At 51.6% G+C, this 26,704-nt stretch overlaps 1 protein-coding gene across 5 annotated transcripts in view; it reads left to right on the top strand.

Annotated features, from left to right (window-relative positions):
• The window catches only part of NTRK3 (neurotrophic receptor tyrosine kinase 3), a 381,172-nt gene that overhangs the window by 124,485 nt on the left and 229,983 nt on the right, over positions 1-26,704 (top strand). For all 5 annotated transcript variants that reach the window (XM_059180038.1, XM_059180039.1, XM_059180040.1 and 2 more), the window contains 3 exons: positions 3,970-3,993; positions 5,517-5,578; positions 6,408-6,510. In XM_059180038.1, the coding sequence (XP_059036021.1) occupies positions 3,970-3,993; positions 5,517-5,578; positions 6,408-6,510 (189 nt within the window). The remainder of the gene's footprint in view (positions 1-3,969; positions 3,994-5,516; positions 5,579-6,407; positions 6,511-26,704) is intronic.

Below are 26,704 nucleotides of genomic sequence, written 5' to 3' on the forward strand. Positions count from 1 at the left end.
CCGTCTGGGACTGGGGTAGCGGGGATTCATGCCCACCCCCGTTCCTATTCAGACAGCGCCTTGGCCCGTGGTTCCAGTTTTCTTCCCCAGCTGCTGGTGGGTAGGAGGTGAGGATCATTCCTGGGTCCCACCCTCTTCCAGTGCAAAATTCTGAGTTCCCCCACTGGTTAGAGGGGACCAGAAGTCTTCCTGTTCCTGGGTTCATGTGTTTCCTGGATGGATGCGTGTTCCCAGGCTCCAGCAAGGGAGCTAAGCATGTGGACTGGCTGGGAGATTACAGGGTTCATAGACTCGGCCAAAACATTTGCCCGATGTGAGAATATTCTCGAATAAACAGGAGCCTTATGAGAAATATACAAATCAGCATTCACTGTGAATTGATCTGGCACTGTCTTTGATCTGACCCTGTCTTTCCCTAGGCTCTGAAGCCAATGCTCGGGGCTTCCTCCCCACCATCCTCCCCACCCATCAGGCCTTTGGTACCTGCAGTTTACAAGAGGGTGGTGGCGTGAAGGGTGGGCTCAGGAATTTGGAAAAGGCTCTGTTGGCCTTCCCCAGATGACACAAAATGGGCAGCAGAGAAGCCAGCCGTTAACTGTGCACCTACTGTAAGCAGGGCTTTCTCTAGACTCCTTCACAGAAAGCATCACTTGCCCCACATGTGGTTAGAGAAGAATATTTGCCAGTTTAGTAGAGGCATAATTACGGTGACTGTGAGGACTTAGCGCAGAGCCTGAAGACCAAGGGATGGATGGATGGATGGATGGATGTATGGATGGATGGACGGATGGACTGATGGACGGATGGATGAACGAATGAATGAACGAACAGCTTGTTCTTATTTTTCAGAGTGCGGTAGGCTCGTGGCCACAGTAGGTGTAACATAATGCAGGGAATTCTCAAAGGGATCGGCAACATCAGCAGCCCCTGAAAACTTGGGTAGAAATGTGAATTCCCAACACCTTCCCCAGACCTCCTGACTCAGAAATCCTGAGTCAGGAGGTCTGATGAGGCCTGATAATGCCTGTTTATTGAAAACAAATTTTAGGTTTTATTTTTTTTTTTTTTTGAACTCATCATTTTGAACAAGTTTAAGGTTTACCTCCTAGGGGTGCCCGTTGGCTTGGTTCATGACCCCCGGGTCCTGGGCTCAGCCGGGAGCCTGCTTCTCGCTTTCCCTCTGCCCCTGCTCCATGCTTGTGCTCCCTCTCTCCCTTTGCTCTCTCTCTCTCTCTCTCAAATAAATTAATGATCTTAAAAAAAACCTTACCCCTGAAAAGTAATAAAATGGTACAAAGAACTTCCTTATACCTTTCACCCAGCTTCCCCAAAGGGTATCATCTTACCTAAGCACAGTCCAATGTGCAAAAGCAGGATATTAACACTAACACTGTTATCGAGTTTATGGACCTGACTCTCGTCCACTGCTGTCCTTTCTTCTCTAGGACCCAGTTCAGGACCATACGCCATACTTAGATGCTCTGTCACCTTATTTTCTTTCAGTCTGGGACAGTCCCTCAGTCTGTCATTGTCGTTCATGAGCTAGACATATTTTCTTTTTTTTCTTTTAAGATTGATTTATTTGAGAGAGAGAGAGAGGGAGGTCATGAAAGCAGGGGTGAGGGGCAAAGGGAGAGAGAGAGAGAATCCCAAGCAGACTCCCCGCTGAATGTGGAGCCCGATGTGGGGCTTGACCCCAAGACCCTGAGATCACAACCTGAGCTGAAATCAAGAGTCAGACGCTCATCCAGCTGAGCTCCCCCCCTCCACCCCCGGGCACTCAAGCTGGACCCTTTTGAAGGATACTCACTAGTTACATTGTAGACATCTCCCCACTTTGGGTTTGTCAATTGCTGCCTCCCAGTTAATGCTGGTTATGCAATTTTGGCATGAAAAGCACAGAAGTGATGCTGTACTTGCTCAGGACATCACCGTGGGGGGGCACGTGGTGTCCACACCTCTAGTGACATCACTTAATTCTGTCACAGGGTGGACATGGTATCTGCCAGGGTTCTCCACCTCAAGGTGATTTTTTTTTTCCCTTTGTACCTAATGAGTATAATGTTTGGAAACTTTGTGAACGTCTTGTGTCTTCTCATGCTTTCACACATTAATCTTAGCCTTCCTTGATGGTTCTTGCCCAAAGTGGTTTATAACCGTGGTATTTGCCAGTGGTGACTTTCTTCCTTCCATCATTCTTTCTATGTGTGTTGGGTGGAATGTTACTATGAGGAAGAGCGTCTCTTCTTCCCCTGTGTGTTCATTCAGTTGCTTATTTACATTGGTACGGACTCGGGGATGTTCATTTTGTGCTATGACTTAGAATCCGTGCAGGTTCCCGGGGCTGCCGTAAGAGCGGACCACAGCCTCGGCAGCTTAAGCAAGACACGTGTTTTTCTCACAGCCCTGGAAGTGAGAAGTCTGATCAGGGTGTCAGCAGGGTTGGCTCCTTCTGAGGCCTCTGCCTCTGGCTCGCAGATGGTCGTCTTCTTTTCGTGTCTGCACGTGGTCTTCTGTAGTTTGTCCTGATGGCTTCCTCTTGCAAGGACACTGGCCATATTGGATTAGCGTCCACCCTAATCAGTTTCTTTTAACTGAATTACCTCTTTAAAGAGCCCATCTCCCGGGGCGCCTGGGTGGCTCAGTGGGTTAAGCCTCTGCCTTTGGCTCAGGTCATGATCTCAGGGTCCTAGGATTGAGCCCCACATCCGGCTCTCTGCTCTGCAAGGAGCCTGCTTCCTCCTCCTCTCTCTCTCTCTCTGCCTGCCTCTCTGCCTGCTTGTGATCCTGTCTATCAAATAAATAAATAAAATCTTTTAAAAAAAAAATAGCCCATCTCCCAATGCAGTCCTCTGCAGACGTGCTGGAGATCAGGGCTCCACTCTACAAATTTGGGGCAGGTACAATTCAGCCTGTAACAATCCATGGCTGTCTTCATTTTTTGCTTAAATTGTCCCACATTTGGTCACTGGAGGCTCCCGTGCTCTTTCCCATGCTCCTGCTAATCCAGAGCACACTCCTACTGTCTAGTACCACACGGTGTTCCGGGCACATCTTGTACTTTCTCTGCCCCAAGCCTGAAGTTACGCATTTCTCCGAGGAGCCCTCGTTCTTCTTACTGGAGAGCGGTAGTGCTGTCACCCTCTAGATGATTCCATTGCACGCTAGAATTGGGGAATCTCTGCTGGAGTGGCTAAGAGCCCAGGCTTGGATTCGAATCCAGCTCAGTCTAATAATCCCTCATTGAGATTCAGTTAGTCTCTTAATCTCTAGAAGCCTGTTTCTATTTCGGTTGAGCAGGGCTAATGCTCTCCACCTCCTCAGATGGTTATAAGGATGGATTGATGCGTTACGTAAAGCACCGAGTCCAGCCCCGGCTTATAATTAGTGTCTGATAATGATGCACTTTCACTGTTCGCTGAGCCATTTCTAGAGGCGAAGATCCAATAGCACATTTTCATCTGGGGGATGGGCAGGTTCATAAAGGGATTCCCAGGAACATCTCAGGGACCGCTAGAATAAACTGTCTATATCAATTTGAGGAATTCTGTCTTGGGATCACAGCTGGCATTTTCACCAAAGTCCAGGGAAACCCACCCTGCAGCATCTCTTCTTGGCTTTGGGCTACCACCGACATCCCCAGCGCTCTGGGTACCTGAAGGGGGGAGGACTGTGGGTGAGACATTGTGTCTAGATGGAATTTTCCATCTCGTAGACCCTAGGGTGGCTGGACCACCTCCCTGGGAACGAGGAGCTTTATCTCGCATTCCTTCTCTACTTGGAAGACCACTCCAGGAAGGGGTAGTGTGGCCTGGGGGAGGGGTGGTGTGTCAAGGATTTTAGTTTTCAGTTGCTGGAGTAAAGGGGCACTCGTGGTGAGTGGGAGAGGTCATACCTACGAGGAAGATAAAGTACTTCTGCTCTGGTTTTTATGACACTTGTTAATAATCTCTTTGTCTTTTTTTGCAGAGAGCACGGATAACTTTGTTTCCAGTAAGTCTGCTTTATCTTTTGCTTTGAAACTGCTTTATTCTGGTACTTTCGGTGATTACGGATTCCACGTAGCCCTCTTTCCTGTTCCGCGGCCAGCCCCAGACCCACGGCAGCTGAGAGCATTCAGGGAACTGTGAAGGGGAACTGGAGATTAGAAATACTTCTTGGGTAGTTCCATTTGCACATCTCTTGGTCTCCATGCCTCAGTTTCCCCCACAGAGTTCCCTAAGCTCTGAGCAAGTTGTCGGTCTCCCTGCCTGGATGAGAAGGGGTGGTGTGAGGAAGGACATGGGGTTTCACATGCCCAGGTAGAACCCTGGTGATCATCTCATGTGTCCTTGTGGAGAGAAGGGGGGCCCCTAAACCCATGTTTCTTACCTGCTCTGAGGGGCCTAGAATCTGGCTGGGATTCACCTTGTGAGTAATTTACAAGGTCTCCTGATAGGCTTGTGCATCCTCAAGTGGAATTATTTTGTTTTTTAAGTAGGCTCCATGTTCAGTGTGGAGCCCAACGTGGGGCTTGAACTCACAATCCTGAGATCAGGACCTGAGCTGAGATCAAGAGTCAGACTCTTAACTGACTGAGCCACCCAGGCGCCCCTAAAGTAGAACTATTGAGGCTCAATTTAAAAGCAATCTGGGGCTAGGACCAGACACCCCCTCCCCCCCCCCCCATTTGGTGTTTTGCTCATGGACGGTGGGGAAATCTGTATTTATGGCTTTTTTTTTTTCTCCCTATGGGAGACTAAGGGCAGCAGCCCTGTCGTTTCTGCCCTATGTGTGGCCTGAGGTGGTGGACAGTCCTTTTGAGGATGCCCCTTACTGCTGGGCATGGATGTGCAGATTATCTGTGATTCCTTCATTTGTCCTTGATCTGAGAGGACTTGTCATCTCCCAGAATGTCCCTCCAAAGACTTCTGAATTGGGGCTGTTTCCCGCCCAGGAGATGATCAGAGACGGAGGACAGACTGGCTTCCTATCCCAGCCTTGCTGGGAAAGGTGGTGTTTCCGGGGTAGATGGACTGGCTGCTTATCTCGGGTGGCCACTGTGTCTTGAACTCCGTGGTAGGGGAGTGGACAGTGAGTTGTTCCTGGGGCCGTGGGTCTCCTGGCCTCACTGAGGAGTAAAGAGGGAGAAAGGAAGGGCATGGGAGAGCCAGGGACAGGGAAAGGAGGGTCCCTGGCAGAGGGTAGCCGAATGTCAACACCATCTGTTGTCACCAACAAAATGTGCCCAATCCGCACCCTGGCCTGGATCCCAAACTATTTTTTTCTACTCCTCTGTACCTAGTAGTTCATGGCCTAGGATGCCCAGGTGACATTCTTTACTGTGGAATGGAGGTAGGTGGGTGGCAGTGAGGGTCCTTTATTCCTCGTGGAGCCTGCCCTTGACCTGGTCTCCAGGGACCTCTGCAAAGCCAGAGCAGGAACTCTTGTGGGGGGCCTGGGAGTCAGGTGGGGACTGTGGCTGAGCCTCTTATGGCTGGTAAGCTAACCACCCTCCTGGTCTGGTTGGTTTTCAGTCTACGACGTGAGCCCCACACCCATCACGGTGACCCACAAACCGGAGGAAGACACTTTTGGGGTAAGTCACTCCCGGATCAAGGGGATTGGTGTTTACTGACTTCGTTTTTGGAGCTAACTTTCTGGAATTTTATCTTACTTGGAACCCCAGCATATGCAGCAGAAAAAAACTGCTCTGAATGACCTGCTTTCAGGTGGTTGAAACCTTCCTTGTTTGATGAGAATAAGTCATTATTTGAGGAACTCTTTGAGGATCCGCTCCAAGCCCTAGGGTTCGGAAGAAAACCGTTTGAAAACCCCCACTCTGCTAGGAGCCTGGCTGGGCCTGATTCGAGGGCAATACTAGCCACACAAACCTTTCACAAGAGTCAGAATTGCTCAGAGCAACCCCTTGGGTGGGTTTTTCCAGTCCCTCCCCCGACCCTCCCCTGCCTGACTCTCAGAGCCAGAGATGTCCCTGAGGAGGAGAGCAAAAGTGTTTTTTAGTTCTGTTTTTTTTTTAAAGAGTCCAGATCTCCAGAACCTTCTGGAAGGTGTTCTGTAAAGATTATCCATGTGAAGGTGCAGAGGGTTTTTTGCTAATGGAAACAACAAACAGTAGACAGAGACATTTTAGGCCTGCCCTTGCGTTGCTTGTGACGGATGGCCCGCAGATGAGAGGCTGAGCCACGGGACGTTCTCTCATCCAGCTGGGGAATTACTTCTCCTGTAATGTGCTCAAGGTCTCATGAGTTACTTCTGCCGAGGAACTGACTCAGTGGTGCGGGTCGGAGTGGGCTGCTGCGGCTCCCCCAATGGGATGACGTCCGTTTGGGCACGTGTGACTTTCCCTGGCCCGCTGGTTCTCGGTGACTGTTCTTACCTGCCCGCTCTCGCCCCCCCCCCCCCAGGTGTCCATCGCCGTGGGACTTGCTGCTTTTGCCTGCGTCCTGTTGGTGGTTCTCTTCATCATGATCAACAAGTATGGTCGGCGGTCCAAATTTGGAATGAAGGGTAAGGTGGGATTTTCCCTTGCAATGGTCTCCTGGTGGGGGGGAGGGGCGGGTGGAATCGTGTTCCTTTTGATCAAAAGAGGCTGTTTTATTCTCCCTTTGCTCCCCAAGAAGGCCTCTGCTGGTGGGCTGAAGGCGTCCTGGTGGAGAATCCTGTCTGCCCCTCACTGCTGGGTCCCATCACTGGTGGTGATGGCTTAGAGGCAATGTTGGTGTCCACGGGGCCCAGACTGTGGTCCACCTGGCTTTGCCCTGAGACCGGGTAGCAGCATAGAGCAGGGCTGCTTGTTGAAGGAGGGTAGTCTCTGAAGGGAGTTGCTGAGAAAAAGGACTCCTGGTGTGAATGGCTTGGTTTCACTCCTGCTTGCCCCCTCCCTTGGAGTTGTGCTGCGAAGGTATTAGCGAGCTAGATGTCAGGTGGTGGACCCCGGTGCTGGGACATTGCCCACATGATGGCATTTCAGCACGTAGCTCTACACAGGGTCCCAGAGCAGATGCCAAGAGCAACACGATTGCTAAAATTGCTGGCCAGCTTCCACAATCCCAAGTCTTCAGCCCCCTTCTGACTGGGGAAGGCTGCAGGACGCGGCTTCCCACCAGGGCTGGGGTGGGGGGAGTAGCACCAAAGGGGTTAACACGGTGAATTAGCACCCATCTGCCTGGTCTCAGGGATGGATCTGTCCAGATGGCTTCCGGGAGGCTGGGTACTGGTTCTCAAACAGAAACTGGAATTTAAAGACCTGCTTCCCACTGGGGTTTCCATTTTTGGCTAATGTTCGATGGGAGGTGGGTAGGGAAGGATGAGGAAAGGTTCAACCAACGGTCAGGTTGCTGAACTGGAACCCAGGGTTGAGAGTATGGGATCCAGAAAGATGAGTTTCTACAGCTTCTGCACATGAACCGGGATCTGTGGGGAGAGTCCTGACCTTGGGACTCGGGGACCGAAGGAGGGCATGTGAATGAGATCCACAGGGATGGTGGTCCCCTGGACTTATGCAAATGTTTGGGTGTATGTGGCGGTGGGCTGGGAGATGGTTTGGAAAGGAACTAGTCCACTCCTTGTGTTATAGTCTCAAAATATTCTGTGACTCCCCTAAAACTTTAGAACACTGGCATTCAGCAAGAGCTCCCTGTGGAAGGGCAGAAAACAAGAGGGCAGGCTGCCTGGCTTCTCCGAGGCTACCTACCTCTCTATACCCTCTTTCTGTTCTTGCTTAAGCTGAACAAGTCAGAGCAAGGCAAGCCAGGTTTTCGTGAATCCTATGAAGTATTTGGACCAAGAGAAATACTTGTGCAGGCAAATTCTAGAGAGGCGATAGAAGTTTGGCCCAAAGCCCCACGACTTAAACAAGATCAGACCACCGTGAGGCACCTTGATGGGAGATGTTTTATCTGCCAGTATTCCCTGAAGCCAAATAGGGCTCCACGGACTTCGAAAATGAACCCCGCTGGGTGAGCCCCAAGTCTTCAGTCTTAGCCTAATCCCTGGGGCCGTGGCTTTGAGGACTGGCCTTATTGCTTGGGCAAAGTTTTCGGACCACGGGAGGAACCCTCTGACCATAGCTGTTCCCTCCTTCAACCTGAGAAAACACGAGGGTGTCGGCCAAAGGGGAGAACGGGGCATTTCTGCTCCCCGCTGAGGAGGCAGCGCCACCAGCTGAGACCCTGTGACATGCTTGGCAGCGCTGTGAGAGCAGATTTTTCCTATTAATTGTCATCCGGTTTCTGGAACAGTGTGTCCCCATGTCGGATGGATTAGGCAGGAGCCAGGGTGGTGCCTTCCCCTCAGCTGTGCTCAGAGCCTCTCCCAGCCCCTGCTCCCCTCTCCCAGAGCTGAGCTGCCTCCTTGGCCCTGGATGGCCCCGGAGAGCATGGCCCACCAGGTGGAAGGGAAGTGTCCCCTCCTGGGGAGCCAGCAGCCGGAAGGAGGGAGGCTGTACTCGGAGGCCGGATGTGGAGATGGGTCTAAGGCTGACCTTGTTGAGGCTGAAGCTGCCTGTCTCTGCCCAGGATGAGTAAGCACATGCCCCAGGCCGTGCCCACCCCGATCCTTTGTTGCAAGAGGCATCCCGGTGCAGGAGAGAGTGAAGGTGTGGGTACCAGGAGCCCCCCGACTCTGACTCCGGTGAACCCCGAATCCACCCGTTCTCAGCTTTGAACGTTCAGATCTGGGTCAGGCTCTGCCGTGCCACTTAATTGCTCCTTGCTTTTAGCTAAGTTACGCCGCCCCTCGCAGCCTCCCCTGCCGCCGTGGGTTGGCTCTGAGCGTTGAGACGTGTGTGGACCTGGCATATAAAAGGAGGCCCCACGGCTGTAGTTGTCCCCTTCTTTTCTTCACGTGTAAGCCTCGCCCGGCTCCTTTCACTGTCCTACGAAGGGCTGCCCTCCCAGGACTCGCGCACGCCCACCTCTGTCACACGCCGTGATTCGTCAGGATGCCTGGATTCTGCACTAACCCCAGTGCCTTGTCCTTCCTTTGCACATACATCATCTGTCTGTCCTGCCAGGCCGGGATCAACTTGGCAGAAACCACAGATCACTCAGTCCGGTGTGCCTGAAACTTCGCACGGTGTTTGACACATGCTCGTTGAACTTAAGATGGATGAGTGCATTTATAATCATAAAAAAAAAAAAAAAGCCCAGCTTGTGAATCAGTAACAGGCCAGTAAGGGCTACTTTGGCAATGGGAGGGGTCTGGGCCGTGGGACAGAGAGTGGGGTTGATGGGGGGCCGCATACGTAATATACAGCGTCCCCACCCAAGGGCCCGGAACGCAGGGTGTGCACGAGGCGGGATTGCTGGTATGCACTTCGCTTCCTTCTGAGAAATAAGGGAAAGACAAAAACACAAAGGTTGCTGTGGCAAATACATCGCTTAGCATAAGCAGCTCTTACAATTTTGGTTTTATGTCTGAGTCTGATGTTTTAGTCCTCGAGTAAAGAGATGAAACATTGCTGATAAAACAAAAAAATGCTTTGTCTCCCCCATTCCCAGAGACAGCCACCAGCCTGGGCTTCATGTGTGTCCCTCAGGTCACTATTTATGTCTCTCTCCTTGATCTCTTCCTCTCTTTCTCTGTCGTCTCTGCACACCTGCCCTCCCCGCTTGGCTCTCTCCCAGCCAGACTCACGCCCTGTGGGCTCCCTCCACCCCACGGCAATGCTAGGGACCAGGTCTGGTAACCAGGTCATTTTTAAACATTAAAAAAAACCTTAAAAAATATTTTCTGTTTAAAAAAAAATATTTTCCGTTTATCTATTTGGATTGCGCACAAGTGGAGGGGAGGGGCAGAAGGAGAGGGCGAAGCAGACACCCCGCTGAGCAGGGAGCCCATCTAAGGGCTTGGAGCTCCATTCCAGGACCCCAGGATCATGACTTGAGCCAAAGGCAGATGCTTAACTGACCGAGCCCCCCAGGTGCCCCCATGTTTTTGTACTTCTGTGTATATGTATACATATGTTTGTTCTTTACAGGTCACAGATTGCTTTCCTAGACCTCTAGACGACAATCATTAGTGTATATATCTCTTATATTGATCTTATTAATACATTTTATTTGGACAAGAGAACTTGTGCCATACCGGTTTTAACCAGTGTGATTAAAGCCCGCAGCTCCCCCAAGAGTGGTCGCGCGCAGTGTGCGATATGTGTGGACAGTGTATGTTCGGTCTATGAGAAAATTGATGCCTACATACGTGTGCATATATGTGTATGTGGGTACATGCACATTTACACAATACACGACTCGAGTGTTTAACTGACGCACGTGTTCACACTCTTAGTTTCCCTCTGCATCTTGTTTATTTACCTGTCGGGTGTCAGAGGTCTCCCCATGTTGGTGTGCACAGGCGTTCTACCAGACACTTAGTTTTTGGGAGATGAAGATATTAACGAGATCTTACAGAAACAGATAGAAAAAGCACCATCTTGAACACCTCTGTCCTTCTGTCCCCCTGCCGTCTTATTGATCAAGGTGGCCCTAGGAGCGGTCACACTAGCAGGGGAGCAGGTCTCTTGGATCCACAAATGTTTTGAAATGGCGCCGAGCCAGGGCCGTAGGGTTTCCTGGGGCTGTGGCTGAAGCCCAGGGTCTTACTTAGAGCAGCGGGGGATCATTTGGTTCCCTGTGGTAACGGACTTTCAGAACAGAAGCCTGCAGGAGCTGGGACCTGAAGGCTCCTGGCTGTGTGGGACACTATCTCTTGAATTGCTGGGTGGGGGGAGTGATCAATGAGGCGGGTTGAGCCCGGAATGTGTGCAGGGTAGGAGCCATCCACTGGGAGGGACAGAAATACAGAGAGACATTTCAGTATTTTATTATTTTATTTTATATTTTTAAAGATTGTGTGTATTTGTTTGGGAAAGAGAGAATGGAAGAGAGGCAGAAGGAGAGGGAGAAGCAGGCTCCCCTTGAGCATGGAGCCAGATGCAGGGTTCTATCCCAGGACCCGCCCCCCCGCCCCTCCCCCCGCTGCCCCTTCTATCATGGCCTGAGCAAAAGGCATGATGAAACCGTCGTTGAAACCGACGGAGGCAGCCAGGCGCCCCAGACGGTTCAGTGTTTTTGACAGCTAAGGATGTTGTGCCTGTGGGCCCTGGGCCTGGGCGTGATGTGGTTCAGAGTTTGCACCAAGCTCTCCCTTACAAGATATGTTTCTGTCGGCCATCGGAAGACCATGGCAAGGATCTGGCTGGGGCTTTGTGACAGCTGTGTGTCCTGCTGAAGAAGCTGTGGTGAGAAGAGGAGGCGTCATGCTTTGGATTCTTGGTCTGGTGAGGCCAGGTTTGGACTCCCCACTTACAGCTTCAGTTCCTTTCCAAGGCCAGCGAACCGCCTTATGCCTTGACCTTGGCTGTCTCACAGTGAGCAGCCCCAGTGTACCTGCCATCTTCAGAAAAGTAGCCAGGTTGGGCGCCTGGGTGGCTCAGTCGGTTAAGCCTCTGCCTTTGGCTCAGGTCATGATCCCAGGGTCCTGGGATAGAGTCCCACATCGGGCTCTCTGCTCAGTGGGGAGCCTGCTTCCCCCCCTCTCTCTGCCTCTCTGCCTACTTGTGATCTCTGTCAAATAAATAAATAAATACGATCTTTAAAAAATAAAAATAGCCAGGTCAATGATGCAAGAGTGTCTTTAAATAATAAAACATGTCCCATAGTTTTCATAACCGTTACTGTAGTTATTTAATAGAGGAAGAAGCCTTCGCGTGGGTTTTCGCAGCCTGTAAAAAGAGCGTATGTTCTTTGGCCTCTGACCTTGTGACGACCTCAGTATCTGTACATATTTCCAGATCAGGGATGTGGTGATGGTTCATGCTTCATGCTTCTTGGCTTCCTCTTCTCCCACGGAAGAGACAGAAGGATGGCTTCTTGGAGCTGAAGCAGACCTCAGGCTTCTTAGGCACGTGTCCTCATTGTACAGAGAAGGGAACAGACCAGAGAAGTGCAGTAACACGTCCCAGCGCACAGTGGGCTAGGGTAGCACTGGCCCTGCTCCGCCGGGACGTGCTGTGTGCAGAGAGCCGGGGAGGGCCCAGAGATGAAGCTGGTTCTTCTCATGCTTTGTCCTTGGGTGCTGTCCGCCTTGAAAGGGGCTTTCAGCAGTGTTGCTTCTTCATCTACTTATCTCAAGCTGGGGCTCTCACCTGGCTTGTGGGGATGCAGGAGGGGAAGAGGGGAGCTGAGCAGGGGTGGGTGCTGCTTCCCTGGCTGAGGATATGTCCTTCATTTCTTTCTGGGCACGGCGGGGACCGCACTGCAGGGCAGCGGAAGCCGGAAGGCTGTGGAGGGCGGGGTCGAGACCTACCGCCAGGGCTTCTGGTAGTACGTTGAGCGCTTCGGCAGCCCTCGCTGGCTTTTTTTTCTAATGGTCGGACACGTGCCGGTGCCTCTGATGGGCCCGTGGATAGGCACTCCAGGACTGTTCCATTGTGAATTAGCGTCTGTTAATAGGTACTTAAAGTAAAGTGGTTGCCTATTTGATTATGATTGGGGGTTATTAACATTCTTTCCATAAACAGATGAGAACAGTCGTCTGAGTGGATGGTAGAATCCTGCCAGAGTCTTGATTTGGAGGGGCTGGCTCCTGCCAAAACATGTCGGGGGGCGGCTGCTCGTACGGAATGGCCTTGTTCTCCCTCTGGTTAACCTGTTGGTAAAGGGGAATGGTTGGATTTGGGAAGGAATCCTTTCTGGGCTCCCTCCTAACCTTGGAGCATCAGATCAAGAAAGGTTTCTTCTGGGAACGCCTGGGTGGCTCAGTTGGTTAAGCAGCTGCCTTTGGCTCAGGTCATGATCCCAGCGTCCTGGGATCGAGTCCCATATCGGACTCCTTGCTCCGCAGGGAGCCTGCTTCTCCCTCTGACTCTGCCTTCCACTCTGTCTGCCTGTGCTCGCTCTCGCTCGCTCTCTCTGACAAATAAATAAAATCTTTAAAAAAAAAAAAAAAAAAAAAGAAGGGTTTCTTCTGGCTGGAATGGAGATGGGATTGGGAGGGATCCTGGACTCCTAAGTTTTGATGTTCTAACCTCTAATGAGGCATCCTTTCTTCCTTGGCGGGGGTGGGGGTGTAGGGGGGTAGAGAGAGGGGGCGTCCCTCGCTGTGAGTATGCTGCTGGGGATGGAGACAAGGAGGGTGGTGTGGAGACAGCAGACTTCTGAGGCGACTGGGAGGTGATGCGGCGCCTAGATGAGCGCACGGTAGACGCCGTTGCCAGGATAGCTCCTTTGCCCCGAGAAACAGACTTACCTGATCTCTCGGTAATGGAGTCGGAAGCCAAGAGCTGCGCAAGGCAGAAGTGAAACGCCGTGAAGCAGCTGGGTTTCCTGACTCCCTCAAATACATTCATTCTTCCTTCTTGCTTGTTTTTCTTTCTTCTTTTCCCATTCTCTCCTCTGAATTGAGGTTATTTGAAGGAGGAAGGTACCTCTGACCCTTGCAGTGGCCTCTGCTAGGGGTTCCTGGCGAGGGACTCCTGGTGGACAGTGGCTCTTTGAACATAACCATGAGAGTAGTTTTTGGGTTTGTTTCCTATATCATTAGCCTACATCCTTGTAGTCTCCGAACAAACGTTTCATGCCCTTTCTCTCCTTTTGGGCTCCTCGACAGACCCACCTACCCCCACGAACAGCACCAGCATTTGCTCAAGTCCTAGTTAAATAGGCTGGGTGTGCGGCCAATCCACAGGCAGGACGTGAAGGAACTGAAGCCAGGAGCCTTCTGCTTCCCTTCCTCTGCTTGGACTTTATTGCGAGTTTCTGGCTGTGGATGAAGTCTCGCCGCACTTGGTGACTGAATTCTAGAATGCGGTGCCCAGAGAGCTCTGAGCAGACGGCTGGAAGGCGGTGTGTGTTTTTCTAGTATGCCTTTGCTGCCCTGTCTTTGTCGGGGCTTTGCAGGTGTGAGGTGGAAGGTTCTAGAAGCCCCCGCACTGTCACCATTGGTCATCTTCAGGCTAGGCTGCTCCTCCATTCCTCTCTCAGCAGTCCAGGAAACGAGATGTTCTGCAGAGCAGAGTCTTGTATTTGAAACAAAGTCACTGGAAATAGAGTCTGCTACAAAACGTTTCTCCTCTACAGTTACCTGTGAGCTGGCTGTTTTTGGAGGGCCCCAGGGTCCCATTCCGTAGGGCCAAGGATGGCCAATGTGTTTGGCTCCACAGCCAAAATGATTGCCTCTCTGACTCACTTGATTTTGGCAACAAAATATGGTTCTTACTAATCCCAGTTGTTCGAGCAGGATCCCACAGGGTTAGCATTCTTTGATACTGCAGGGTAGAAGTTCTCTACCTTTTGTCCCGGGATGACACACGTGACTGTTGATGGTCAGATGCCTTACACACTCCTGTAGGTGTGAGCAGGCTGGTGGACAAGTGCTGGCCCTCCCAGCAGCTTCTCACGTAAGGAAGCTATATCTGGATATGAGTTAGCAAAAGAGATCTTTAAAACTGGGAATAAAATCAAGTCTGTACTAATTTTTATGCTCAAAAAATTCACGAACTCTCAGTATTTTATTATCCCTCTAAAGTTCTGGCGACATACTTCCTCGCTGATCCAGATATCCTCCTGGATCACGGAACCAGGATGGAAACCATGAGGGGTGGGGCCTGCCAGCCTGGGCTTGCTCCCAGTGTTCCTTGCCCAACGTGGTTTGCCCCTGAAAAGTCAAATTGCAGAAGCCGCTCTAGCAGCAGCGCTCATCTCCTCATGGCATGTTCTTACCATCTCTGCATCTTCTCCTGTAACAACCTGCTTCCTGTTGCCCAGAGGAAGCGTGGCCGTGGGCTAGAGCGAATGAGAAGCTTCCCCATGGCTGCAGTGCCCGAACCCCGTGTTCATGCAGCCTGTTCTCCCGTGAACTGTGGGAGGCTCTGGGATGCCCACAAGAGGAGCCCTCCAGACTGCAGGCAACAAAGCAAAGAGGGCAAAACAGCGGTTCATCGGGAAACATGCATTCGGACGAGTGGAAAAAAGCCACCCCACTAAAAACACTAACAAACCAGCCAGCCGCTGCAAATTCCTAGCCACAGCTCCTTCTCACCCCTCTGTCCGTGCTGCACATCCATCGTGGGTGCTGGGCAGGACGGGGTGATGGAGACGGGCGCTGCAGGAGACGCGATCACCCAGCTGTGGCTCAGCCTCCAGGTGGGTCTGCTGCCTGCTCCAGCCCCAAGCTCCCGGAGGAAAGGAGGAAGGGCTTCGGGTCGGACTCTTCCTGGGTCTTTCACGCTGAGGGTTCATGACGCGCCCTTTCTCTCTCTTCCACAATACCCTAGTACGTTTCGCGTAGAGAGCGATTCGCCAGGTCACTCGGGCACAAGGCCCTTTATTGCTCTTTTATTTGCTGGCAGTCTCATACCAGCCTTTCTGGCTCCCCACAACCACAACCCCAAGACGTGGCTCCCTAATTGGTGGGACCCAGTGCAAGGTGTTCAAAAAGTATTAGAATTTCAAGACAACCATGGTAGAGCTTAATGCCCCAAGCGCGTGGGGCTCTCCTGAGCACGGAGCTGGGGTGCAGTCCCTTGGGGCCAGCTTTGCTCCCTGAATAGAGGCACTGGGATCTGATGCTTCCCTGAATGGTCTGGACGGAAACCTGTTACTAAGCTTCCTTTTTCCAGCGAGGCTGGGATTTGGGGTAAAGACGAGAATACTAGCTGATCTGTCACTTCTAATCATAGCCGGGAAAGAGAATGGGAGGCAGGGAACACATACTGCGTATTCACTGTGTGTTGGGTGTCTAATAGGTCTTACGATAGTCTTCACAGGTAGCAATTCTTCCCATTGTAAAGACAAGAAAGCTGCTCAGACTGGGGTGAATTGCCCAAGGTCAGTGGCTGGTAAGTAGGAAAACCAGGTTTTCAACGAGGTCACTGAGATCAGTGGTTTTCAATCGTAGCTGCACATTCTAATTATGTATTGAAGCAACATAAAGCCCTTGGCCCAGGCTGCACCCCAGACCCATTAAAGTAGAATCTGGAGGTGAACCGCCAGGCACAGGCCTGCCTTTTTTTTTTTTTTTTTTGAGTCCTTGGGTGACTTCAGTGGTGTGGTCAAGGTGAAAAGCAGTGGTGCCCCCCATCCGCGATGCTCACACATAGGTTCCCCTAGCTGCCAGGTCTGTGCGTGGTCTGCAGACCAGCCCATCTGACCCCTTGGGAGCTCATTGAACCTGCAGATGCTGGGGATTTACCCCCACACCCACTGAGTCAAACCTGGGGTGAAGTGGGGGACAAGCCATCTCTCTAAGGGATTCTAAGGTTCACTGAAGTTCTAGAACTGTTGCCTGGGACTTGTAGGAAAAGGAGGGATGATAATATGGCCAGTGCTTCTCAGGCTTTCAGGTACAGATAAACCCTGGGCAAGGCTGGGGATCCCATAAAAATGCAGATTCTGACTGAACCGTCTGGAAAAGGGCTGAGAGTCAGCATTTCTTTTTCATTCTTTTTTTTTTTTTTTTAAAGATTTTATTTATTTATTTGACCGACAGAGATCACAAGTAGGCAGAGAGGCAGGCAGAGAGAAAAGGAGAAAGAGGCTCCCCCACTGAGCAGAGAGCCTGATGCAGGGCTCAATCCCAGGACCCTGAGATCATGATCTGAGCCAAAAGCAGAGGCTTTTAACCCATCGAACCACCTAGGCATCCCAAGAGTCAGCATTTCTAAGAAGCTTCTAGAGGCTCCTGCTCTGTGGCCCACACTTCCAGTTACCAGGGTCCCAGCTAATGTGGAGAACCTCAGACCTGTGGCCTGGGACTTAGGTCCCATCTCTGCTTTCCATTCTTCCTGTTTGGCAACACTGGTCCACCTCGGAGTCTCCCATTACTGCCCGGTGTAATGAGGTGGCCACAGGACCATGGAATACAACCGAGACAGGCACACCTCATTTTACCGTCTGTTTGCTGCAAATTGAAGGTTGGCGCCAACTGTAACGTCAGACAAATCTGTCGGTGCCTTTTTTTTCCAGAGGCATCTGCCCACGTTTTGTCTCTGTGTCCCATTTTGGTAATTCTCAGAATATTCCAAACTTTATCGTGATTATATGTGTTATTATCTGTGTTTTGGTGATCTGGGCTCAGCGACGATGACTCATGGAAAACTCAGATGATGGTTAGCATTTTTTAGCCATAAGGTATTTTTTTTTTTTAATTTAGGTATGTACATTGTTTTCTTAGATGTTATTCTGTTGCTTGCTCAATAGACAATGATGTAGTGTAAACATGGCTTCTGTCTGCACTGGGAACCAAAACATTCATTTGACTCACTTTACTGCCATTTGCTCATTGTTGCAATGGTCTGGAACCTAACAGGCGGGGACTGTGAGGGACGCCTGGACTTCTAAGGCTTTTAGTTCTACCCTCTTTGGGTAAAGAAGCTTCTCGTAGTTCCTAGAGCAGTTTCTGTCCTGGCTTCCTTGGCTCCCACCAAACTGTCACCTCCTTCCATGCCAAGGCACTTGCCTTGTCCGTTGATCTCAGTGACAAGTGTGAGGTCAATTAACAGTGACATCCCCCTTGAAGAGAGCTGGGGCAGGGCCCCCTGAGACGCCAGCAGTCCGTTGGCAGTCCCAGCCCAGAGCTCCTGTCCTCTTCTGGAACCTTCTGTGTTCTGCTTGCTCTTCCTCCCACGGCTGGTGATGCTTGCGGGGAGGTGGGGGGTGCTCTGGGAGACTGGAGAAGTGTGGACTGGCGGGCTCTGGGCTGGATCAGGGGGAGGAGGCCCCATGGGTTGAGCTGGTGGCCGCCCAGGCTGTGTGCTGGGCTCAGAGGCTGGAATTGCCTTCTTAGTCCTGCTGTTCCAGGGGTCTGTGTTTGCACAGGATTCCTGTCCTGCCTTCCGATTTACTGTGGAAGAAGAGTTGCAAAACGCTGACCAAAGACTGGAGCAGTTTTATTTTTTTTCTTTCTCCCTTTCCTTTCCTTTCCTTTCCTTTCCTTCCTTCCTTTCTCTCTCTCTCTGTTTCTTTCTTTGTCCCAGAAATGCCAAGCCTGCCTACCTGACAGGAACCCCGAATTCAAAGGGGCCTCTGTGCGGTGGTGGCCATGCAGACCTGTTCCAGGCAGGGGAGAAGAATACCAGCGTCTGTCCTGCTGCCAGCACCGCCTGACCCACAGCCCTGAGCGGGACGCCGGAATGGTTCTAGGAACTGCTTTTCAAAGCGAGTCCCTCCAAATACATGGCGTTCTGTGCATTGGCCTGGGACCAGTGGCGGGGCTGCTGAGGGGCACCCCGTCGTTGGCTCGGCCTCTAGGAAAAGCAGGCAGAGTCTGAGCGCTATTATTAGCCGTTCCTTGTGGCAGCGGCTCCAAAGGCCCTGGTCCCGCCTGGGCTTGCACTGCTGTGGGGGAAACGCCTGCCTGATGGGGCTGTGTGTGGGCTCGTGGACTTCTCAGGAGAAGCCCGAGCGGTAATGAGGGGCCATAAAAGAGAAAGGGAAACAGATGCACACATTTGCCGCTGCCGAGTGTGTGGATTGGGGCGGTCTTTCTGGAGAGCGCCTTGGCATGTTCCGTACAAGGCTCCAATCACAGGAAACCCCTGTTGCTGTAACTCCCCTTCTGAGACGTTCCCCTGAACGTAATGGTCACAAATGGCTACCCGTATTTATGGGTACGGCTGTTCATCCCGCTGCGACTGACACAGTCCACTTGATAAAGTCAGAATTGTTTAAATATCTGATGATAAATGACCAGGGAAGCACATTCTGATCCATCCGTACGGCGTGATTCATTGTAGGCATTAGGAAGGACATTTTTCTAAAGTACGTTTTTACAGTTTTTTAAAAAAATACCTTCTTTCTTCATGAGAAAGTGAGAGGCAGAGGAGAAGCAGGCCCCTCTCTCAGGGAGCCCAGGGCGGGACCCGATCCCTGGACCCCGGGATCATGACCTGAGCCAAAGACAGAGTCACCCAGGCGCACTGGTTTTTACTATTTCTTTAAGGATAAACCTGCAAATAGTAAGAAAGCCCAATAGCATAGAAGACAGCTTAGTGATAAGTGTCTGTCTCGGCCTGCTTTTCTGCTCCGGGGGTCACCACTATTTGCGGTTCTTGCGTATCCTTCTAGAGACCGTCAGGCCTGTCCGAGGACAGATGTTTCCCCACTGCCCGTGCACAGACACCAGCTTGTAGGCACACTGCTCTGCGCTGGGTTATTTTCGCCAACAAACTATCCTTGAGAACGTTTCCTATCAGCTCAGAGATCTACTGTATTCTCTTTCTCTTTTTCCCAGCTTTATTGAGTCATAATTGACATATAACACTGTGTACGTTTCAAGGTGTACAGTGTGATCACGTGATACACGAATATATTCACTGTGTTTCCAGTTGCATATTTTAAAAATGATACTTTAAAGTAGTATCTTTGGACACGAGAAAATGAGTCTTTCCAAGTGCATAAAGGCTACAAGCAGATTCTCGTTGGTTTCTTTTCCTGAAATAAAGGGAAAATATTTTCACATCTGTACTTAGGAAAAATACCAGGACCTTATTGACAGATCAGAATGGAAACAGTGGTCCTGTTGGGTTTTGGGGATTACGGATGCTTTTTTATTTCATCCTCTGTGATTTTGTTTTGTGTTCCATGTTGTTTGCCCTGAACCTTAAAACAGGGCAGGAAGCTGCTGGGGCGGAAGGCTGTACTCCTTTACTGGACGCAGAGTGCTAACTCACTCCCCATGGAGGCTCCATCTGCCCCTTCAAGGGGACGACCTGGGCCCTGGTGTCATTTAGGATTACTGACTGCACAGACCCAGCGCTCCTTCCAAGGGGTTCTCAGGCCACTCGCATCAGAATCATTGATGGTGGTGGGGACTGATGTTAATGCAGTTTCCTGGGCCACAGCTCCTAAATCCAGTATTCTGGTGGTAGGCCCTAGGAAGCCGTTTTCTTAAAATAAAACAAAATAAAAACAAAAACAAACACCCTCCATGACGGTGCTCATTAATATTTGGAAGATTTTGTGTGTCATCAGAAATTGGCAAACTTTTTCATAAAACCCAGATAGTAAATATTTTGGACTTTGCTGGCCATCTGGTTTCTGTTGCAATCACTCAGCTCTGCTGCCGTAGCAGGAAAACTGTCCTAGGCAACATGTAAATGAATGGGCTTGGCTCTGTTCCAATAAAACTTTATTTACACAAAGGGGCAGCAGACCGGATGTGGCCGTAGTTTCAGATGGAGATGGACATAGTGCCTTAAAAAATTAATCAGAAGATGGGAGAGCTTTCCAAGGGCTCCTTATATTTGAAGAAGCAGGTCATATTATAAATAGTGACCATCAATGAAATGCCTTTTATATGCCAGGCACTTTTCAGACATAAGAGAAACTTAAAATAACACGACACAGTAGCTATTAGCTGTCTTACCCTGACAAGGCAATCGAAGAGACTGAACCGATTAGCCCCGGATCGCATAGTGATGGCAAGTTGGCCGGACAGCACAGTGGAGGAGGAAGGTTGTAGTGTGACAGTCCGATAGTCCTCTTTCTCTCCAGGCTTTGGGGAAGAATAATTTCAAAGTCCGTTACCAGGGCATCAGGTGTCCCCATGTCCCTCCATGTTCCCAAGCTAGGGATGAATAGCCACGGCTGTGCCCCTGGTGGGGGTACAACTCCTAGGATCCATTTGTACTTCCCATTTGCCTTAGCGGAGTGGGGTCCTGAGCTATCTTGGGGTCCCTAGACCCTGCGGGCATCAGGAGACTTCCTCACGGCCCTCCTCTGATGACCACTCAAGGCTCTAGGTGGCCAGTGTTCACCCCGCTTGGAGCCCATGGAGATGGGCCGATACCCCACCCATCAGAGACAAGTCTGAGTGGGAATGACAGTGTCTGCTGTCTGGGCCATTTCTTCTCTCCTCACATCTCCCCACCCCTGCCTGCTTCAGTTTCAGCCGCCTCACGGTCCCCCCGGGGCAGGCTCTGAAGCTGGTGGTTCAGCCGATAGCTTTGCCAGCAAGCCGTGTGGGTGGGTCAGTACCCACAGAGAGCACTGATTGCTTCCTGAGAGCCTAGCCGGCCTTGGGGTGCGGGGCTCCTTACTGAAAATCTGGACGGCTTGGCGTACTCACTGAGTAAGCCGTGGTCATTTACATAAAACAGAAACCAAGCCTGGAATCCCGTACCCAGAGAGGAGTAACTGCTCAACTAAACGGCAGCTAATTATACAGTCGTCGTTAGTCTGACGGTCAGCAGTCCTCTGAGGTTGACATTATCATCCCATTTTCTACAGACGAGAAAGCTGGGATTCCAGCAGCCCTGGTGGGGTCGTTGGGTCTGTCGGACGCCCACACTCTTAAGTCAGTGTTGTGCGTTTCACAGTCCGAAAAGAAGCGGCTCCAGGGCTGCCGGCGGCCATGGTGGGTCCCAGCCTAAGAAGCTGCAGAAAGCCTGGGTAGATGGATCTTTCCTTCCCTCCGTCGTCCAGCAGCCTCCTGCCTCCTCCCAAGCCAGTGGCAAACTCCCCACGCGAACAGTGGGTACTTGCCTCTTATCAGTTAATAAGCTGTTTATCCCGCCTCAGGTAGACACCCGGCTGCAGGTTATGGGGCCCTTTTTGGGGCGGGTCCTGGCCCTTGAATCCCTGTCCCCACACCTTCCTGCTCCTTCTTCTTCTGTCTCTGCAAGTCCACAGTAACTTGGGAAACGGCATTGTGCATTCTGGCACAAACCCCGTTTCTAGATCCCACCTGAGGGCTTGGCTCAGGTTCAGAGAGATGGCTGAGCCAGGGGAGAAGCAGCAGCTTCAGCCCATGTACCCCAAACCATGCTCTGGGGTGTCCTCCTGCTCCCATCATTTGTGGGTCTGTGACCTGCCCTGTGAGCCGGAGATCTAAGGGTCATTCATTCTGTCTCTCCCCTGCCGGTCCCCACCCTGCCACGCTGGCCTGCAATGAATGGTACAGTCCCAGTCCTTCTGGAAGCTGCCTTCCCTGCCCCCCATGGCCTTGGGCCTTCTGCATGTCTCCCCACCCCATTCAAAGTAGCAGTCCCCCCGTGCAGTGGAAAGTTGCTTGTGTCCCATTCCATGCTCTAGAAATTCCGGGCATCCCCCTGCTCTTGGGAGAAGAGCCGACCCCCCTGACAATGTGTTCGGGCTCCTGCTGGAACCCCAGCCTCACCTTGCTGCAGGATTTCCACTCTTGCCTCAGTGGCCTTTCCTCTTCTTCCCCCGTGTCCTGTGCTCCCCAGGACTACAGCACCCCTGCCTCGGACGGTCCCTCGGCACAGCTTCCTGGGTGCCCTGGCCACCCAGAGCTGGGGAGGGGGTGGAGTGCCCCTGTGACTGGTCCTTATAGCACCTTGTACCTTCCTTCTCTAGCACCTTGCCCAGTTATGGAGGGAGGGTTTGGTGAGTGCTTGCCTTCCCAGCAGACTGGCCGTGTCGGGCTTGCTCACACAGCATGATGAATGCCAGCAGTCTGCCTAAAGCCAGGGGTGCACGGATGTCCTCTGACCACCTTGGGCTTTGCACCCAAAAGGCAGGAACCTGGAGCTCCCCGCTGGATCCCCAGCACCCCCAATTTTGTGATTACTCTGATAGGACATGTGATCTGGGATATTTCTTTCGATGCCTGTTGATTCACCAATAAGACAGAGATGGGCATATTCTCTTCCAGCTAACAGCTCTTCCCTGCATGGCTTCCCTCCCCCATTCCTGCAGGGGCCCCACACAGGGAGACACTAGGATGGAACTCCTTTCCCGAAGACCACCCCGTGTTTAAGTGGCCGCCTGTCTCCCTCAGCGTTTCTTCCTTTACCCACAGCCTGTGCAGACTTGGGCCACGAGTGTGGCTTTTTCTCGTGTTCACACCGTGACGATTTCTTCCCTAGCCTCCCGGTGCTGATTACAGCTTCCAGTCCGATGCGCCAGGGGTCGAGTCCCGGGGCTGCCCCTTGGGAGCTGTGGCACTTATAGTGACTTACTAACAACTATTCTGAGCTTCCATTTCCCCCGCTGTCAAACGAGAGGGGAATCCTCATGATGCAGGGTAGATGAGAATTAAGTGAAATTATATGTATAAAGCAATTTGCTTAGTCCCTGGCCATGTTAGTCATCACTCAATTAAGGTAGTGAGGGGAGAGATACCCTGTCTTCTGCTGCATTCCGAGAACCTGTGTGTAATCCACAGGTCTTGCTGGGGCTGTGATTGGCAGCCTTGGTCCCATTTGGGAATCACCCAGGGATCTCTTTAAAAAATCTCAGTGGGCCGGGTTGCTCTCCTGAGCAGCGAACTCAGAGTCTCAGTGGCCCTCCCCAGCCTTCTTCCGACAGAGCACAAACCTTCTGGGACATTCAGAGATGGGAGGGATCGAAGACCTCGCAGAGAAAGCTCTGGGCCCCAGCTGTGGGTCAGGCACTGTGCCTGGCTCTTTCTCTACATGTTCTCATTTTATTTTCACTGTGAACTTGCGACCCAAGAATTAAGGTCCCTGTTTCTTCCATAACCTTCGGGAAGGATGAGTGACTTGCTTTGTGTCAGGCGTGGGCTGGCTTCAGACTGAAGGACTAAGAGAGGATGGTGGGGCTGGGGTACTGTCCTTCTGTTCCTGTCCCGCTGCCCCCTCCTGCGTGCGCACTCCTTCCTCGCCGTGGCTGGCTGAGCCCCCGGTTTTCACCCCCCTCGGGGTGGGGGCTCGCTGCCACACCTGTCCGCCTGCAGTGTTTAATGACCCGGCCCGCTCGCTGCTCGCCGGGGCCCTCGCCAGTCATCTGCCACCTGTTCCTCCGTGCGCGGTCGCTCGTGCTGTTTGCTTAGCGGAGAGATTTAAGGGCCTTACAAAGGCTCCCCGTGGATGAGGGGAGAAGCATTCACCGACTAGAAATGGGAGCATTGTTGTTGTTTTGGTTTTTATTGCCATTCATTTCCAGGCTTTCGAGTGGGTTGGGGAAAAGTGATGATGGATGGGGTGGGCGCAGACGGGGAGGGGCGCCTTCTGTCTTGACTGTCCGGGTGGATCAGAGGCGGAGTTCTGGAGTCCAGAGCATCTAAAACTTTACTGTGCACGTACAACACTTGGGAATCTTGTTAAAATGCAGATTCTATAAATAAAATGAAAAAAAAAATCTTTAAAAAAGGGGCACCTGGGTGGCTCAGTGGGTTAAGCCTCTGCCTTCGGCTCAGGTCATGATCTCAGGGTCCTGGAATCAAGTCCCGCATCGGACTCTCTGCTCCACGGGGAGCCTGTTTCCCCCTCTCTCTGCCTTCCTCTCTCTCTACTTGTGATCTCTGTTTGTCAAATAAATAAATAAAATTTTAAAAAATTAAAAAAATAACGCAGATTCTGATGTGCTAGGTCCCAGGTAGGGCCTGAGAGTCTGTATTTTTCAGAAGCTCCCAGGTGAGGCCAAACCCGAGGGTCTGCCAGCCACACTTGGCTTAGCAAGGCTTGAGCTTCCGGCGAGGGTCTTCCGCGTGTATGTTCTGACCCCGGCGACTTCCGTTTGGGGGAGTGTCCTGGAATGGTTCAGAAATCTGGGCATTTTAGCTCTGGCCAGGTGTGATCTGATTTATCTCTGGACATCTTACAAGCATCACTTTGTCCTCCATAATAGGATCTGGATTAAGTGGCTTTCAAGGTCCCTTCTGGTTAGACTGGTCTGTGATTCTGTTGATTGGGTCAGAGTAGGAGGACAGCGTGGCTCAGAGGGAGCAGGAAGTAGGGAGGCTGGAGAGGAGCAACCACTCTACAAATCAGTGTTTCCTCTAAGATCACCAGGCCTGTCACAAGAGGTCAGAGATTGAGGGAAATGGGCCGTAACCTTTCTTTTGCACTGTGGGTATAAGAGCTCAGGGAAGGCTGACCTGGCAGGCAGGTACGGCAGCTCTTCCTTTCTCACTCCTACTTGGCTTCTCTGAATGGCAGGAGCATGTGTCGGGACATGTCACATGCTGCAAGTCCCACGGAGGATGTTTCGTCTGTGGGAGACACAAGTCTGGACACTGGGGGCTGGGGTATGCCGAGCTGCACACAGTTTTGTCCTTGGCGGGTACAGAATGTAAGAGATGTGTATCTTCCAGGACCTGGAGTCCGGCCACTTTTTCCGATTGGAATCCCCATGTCTGCTCTCTCAGTCTCTCCGTCATCTGGCGGCTGGTGCCACCAGTGGGGATCTCTTCCCACGGAGAGCTCTCGGATTCTCCCGATGCCATGACAGCGGGCCCAGAGAGCCGACACCTCCTCGCCCTCCACCACTTCTCTAGGATGTCACCTTCCCTCTCCACTGGTCTGTTCTTGGGGTGCTCCCCTGTTGTTTGCCCCTTCCCTGCCATGTGGATCTGTTGGGTCCCCCGGTTCTGACCCCCTCCAGTCTGGCCTCTCCCACTGCCACCTGGGACTCCGTCATGATCCTGCGCTCGATTTGGTGAGTTCCGGTCTCAGGTTTGGGTGATATTTTCATTTCACCAGTTCCTGTAGAAGTTTCTGCACACGGTAGGGTTTGCCCATCCCACCCAACGGGACATGTCCCTCTGCAAGTGGAGACACTCGGGCTCCTGTCTCTGCGATTGCTCTTGGAAGACGTGGGATGCGCCGTGGTTAGGCCGGGGAGGCCAGAGAGGGCTTTCCAAGCTGCTTATGTCTCTGCCGGACTTTCCCCAGGGAGACTACAATGCTTCTGGAGAGTTCTGGTGTGTGGGGGGCCACTGCCATCACCTCAGCGGCTCTACTGGATCCACCAAGGGTCTGGAAACTGGGGACCTTTATTTAGTTTTTGTATTTTATATACTTATTTTTATAAAAGGAGTCTCACTACGTCCTAGAAGCTCTAGAAATTGCTGAGGAAGAGTCAGTGGCAATCCCATTCTTCGGTAATAACCGGTTTTAGCATAGAGCGTGTGAAGGCGCAGATGTGAACACACTCACACGGGTGCACACATATCTCCAAACTTCAGTCTGTACCTGAGTGTGAAGATCCACACTGATACCTGACACATGTGTTTAAGTGAAAGTGATCTTGAACGGCCCTACAGTTCTCGACCTTTCTTCCCCACTCAGCGGTGTTCCCTAAGCATCTTTCCGTGCCACTCACGGGACCCATCTCTCTAGCTTTCCACGACTCTACAAAGCTTATTTCACTTCCTTGCTTTCTTCTTTCCCCATTGCTTGTATGTTATACCGTTTCATTTGGTTAATTCAGAATTTAATCCACTTGCCCCGAGGCTACACGGCAAGGGGTCCAAGGGCGTGTTTATAAAACGTCAAAGAGCATCAGAAAGACCTGGGTCCTGCCTCCTGTGCTTCTCGGCTCCTCTCAGCTCCCTGGGTGCACAGTGCTCACCTTGGCTTTGTTCTGGAAGCATCAGGTACAGAGAAGCTTGGCAGAAGCGACTTAACTTTCTTCTGTCTGCGGCAGCCACGGGCACGCATCGGTCAGCAGTTATGGAGCTCGCACTGTGGGGCGTTTCAGAGGCCTTGCAGGTGCAGCTCCTCCACGAGCAGAAACCAGTGTGGAAGCCAGGGCAGGCGCCAGGGAAATATGTGATCTGAAGCGCAGAATCCTTCGTCATAGGCACGTGCCGGTCACCCTTGAACAAGGCGGGTTTGAACCGCGCTGGTCCACTCACGCACGTACGGTTCTCAGTGCTGTTAGCTTGTTTTCTCTTCCTTATGATTTTTTTTTTAAAAAAATTTATTTATTTATTTATTTGAGAGAAAGAGAGCAAGCACAAGCAGGGGTTAGGGAGGGTTGAGATGTCCACCCAC

The sequence above is a fragment of the Mustela lutreola genome, chromosome 7 (assembly GCF_030435805.1).
Source record: "Mustela lutreola isolate mMusLut2 chromosome 7, mMusLut2.pri, whole genome shotgun sequence".
In the NCBI taxonomy this organism is placed as follows: domain Eukaryota; kingdom Metazoa; phylum Chordata; class Mammalia; order Carnivora; family Mustelidae; genus Mustela; species Mustela lutreola.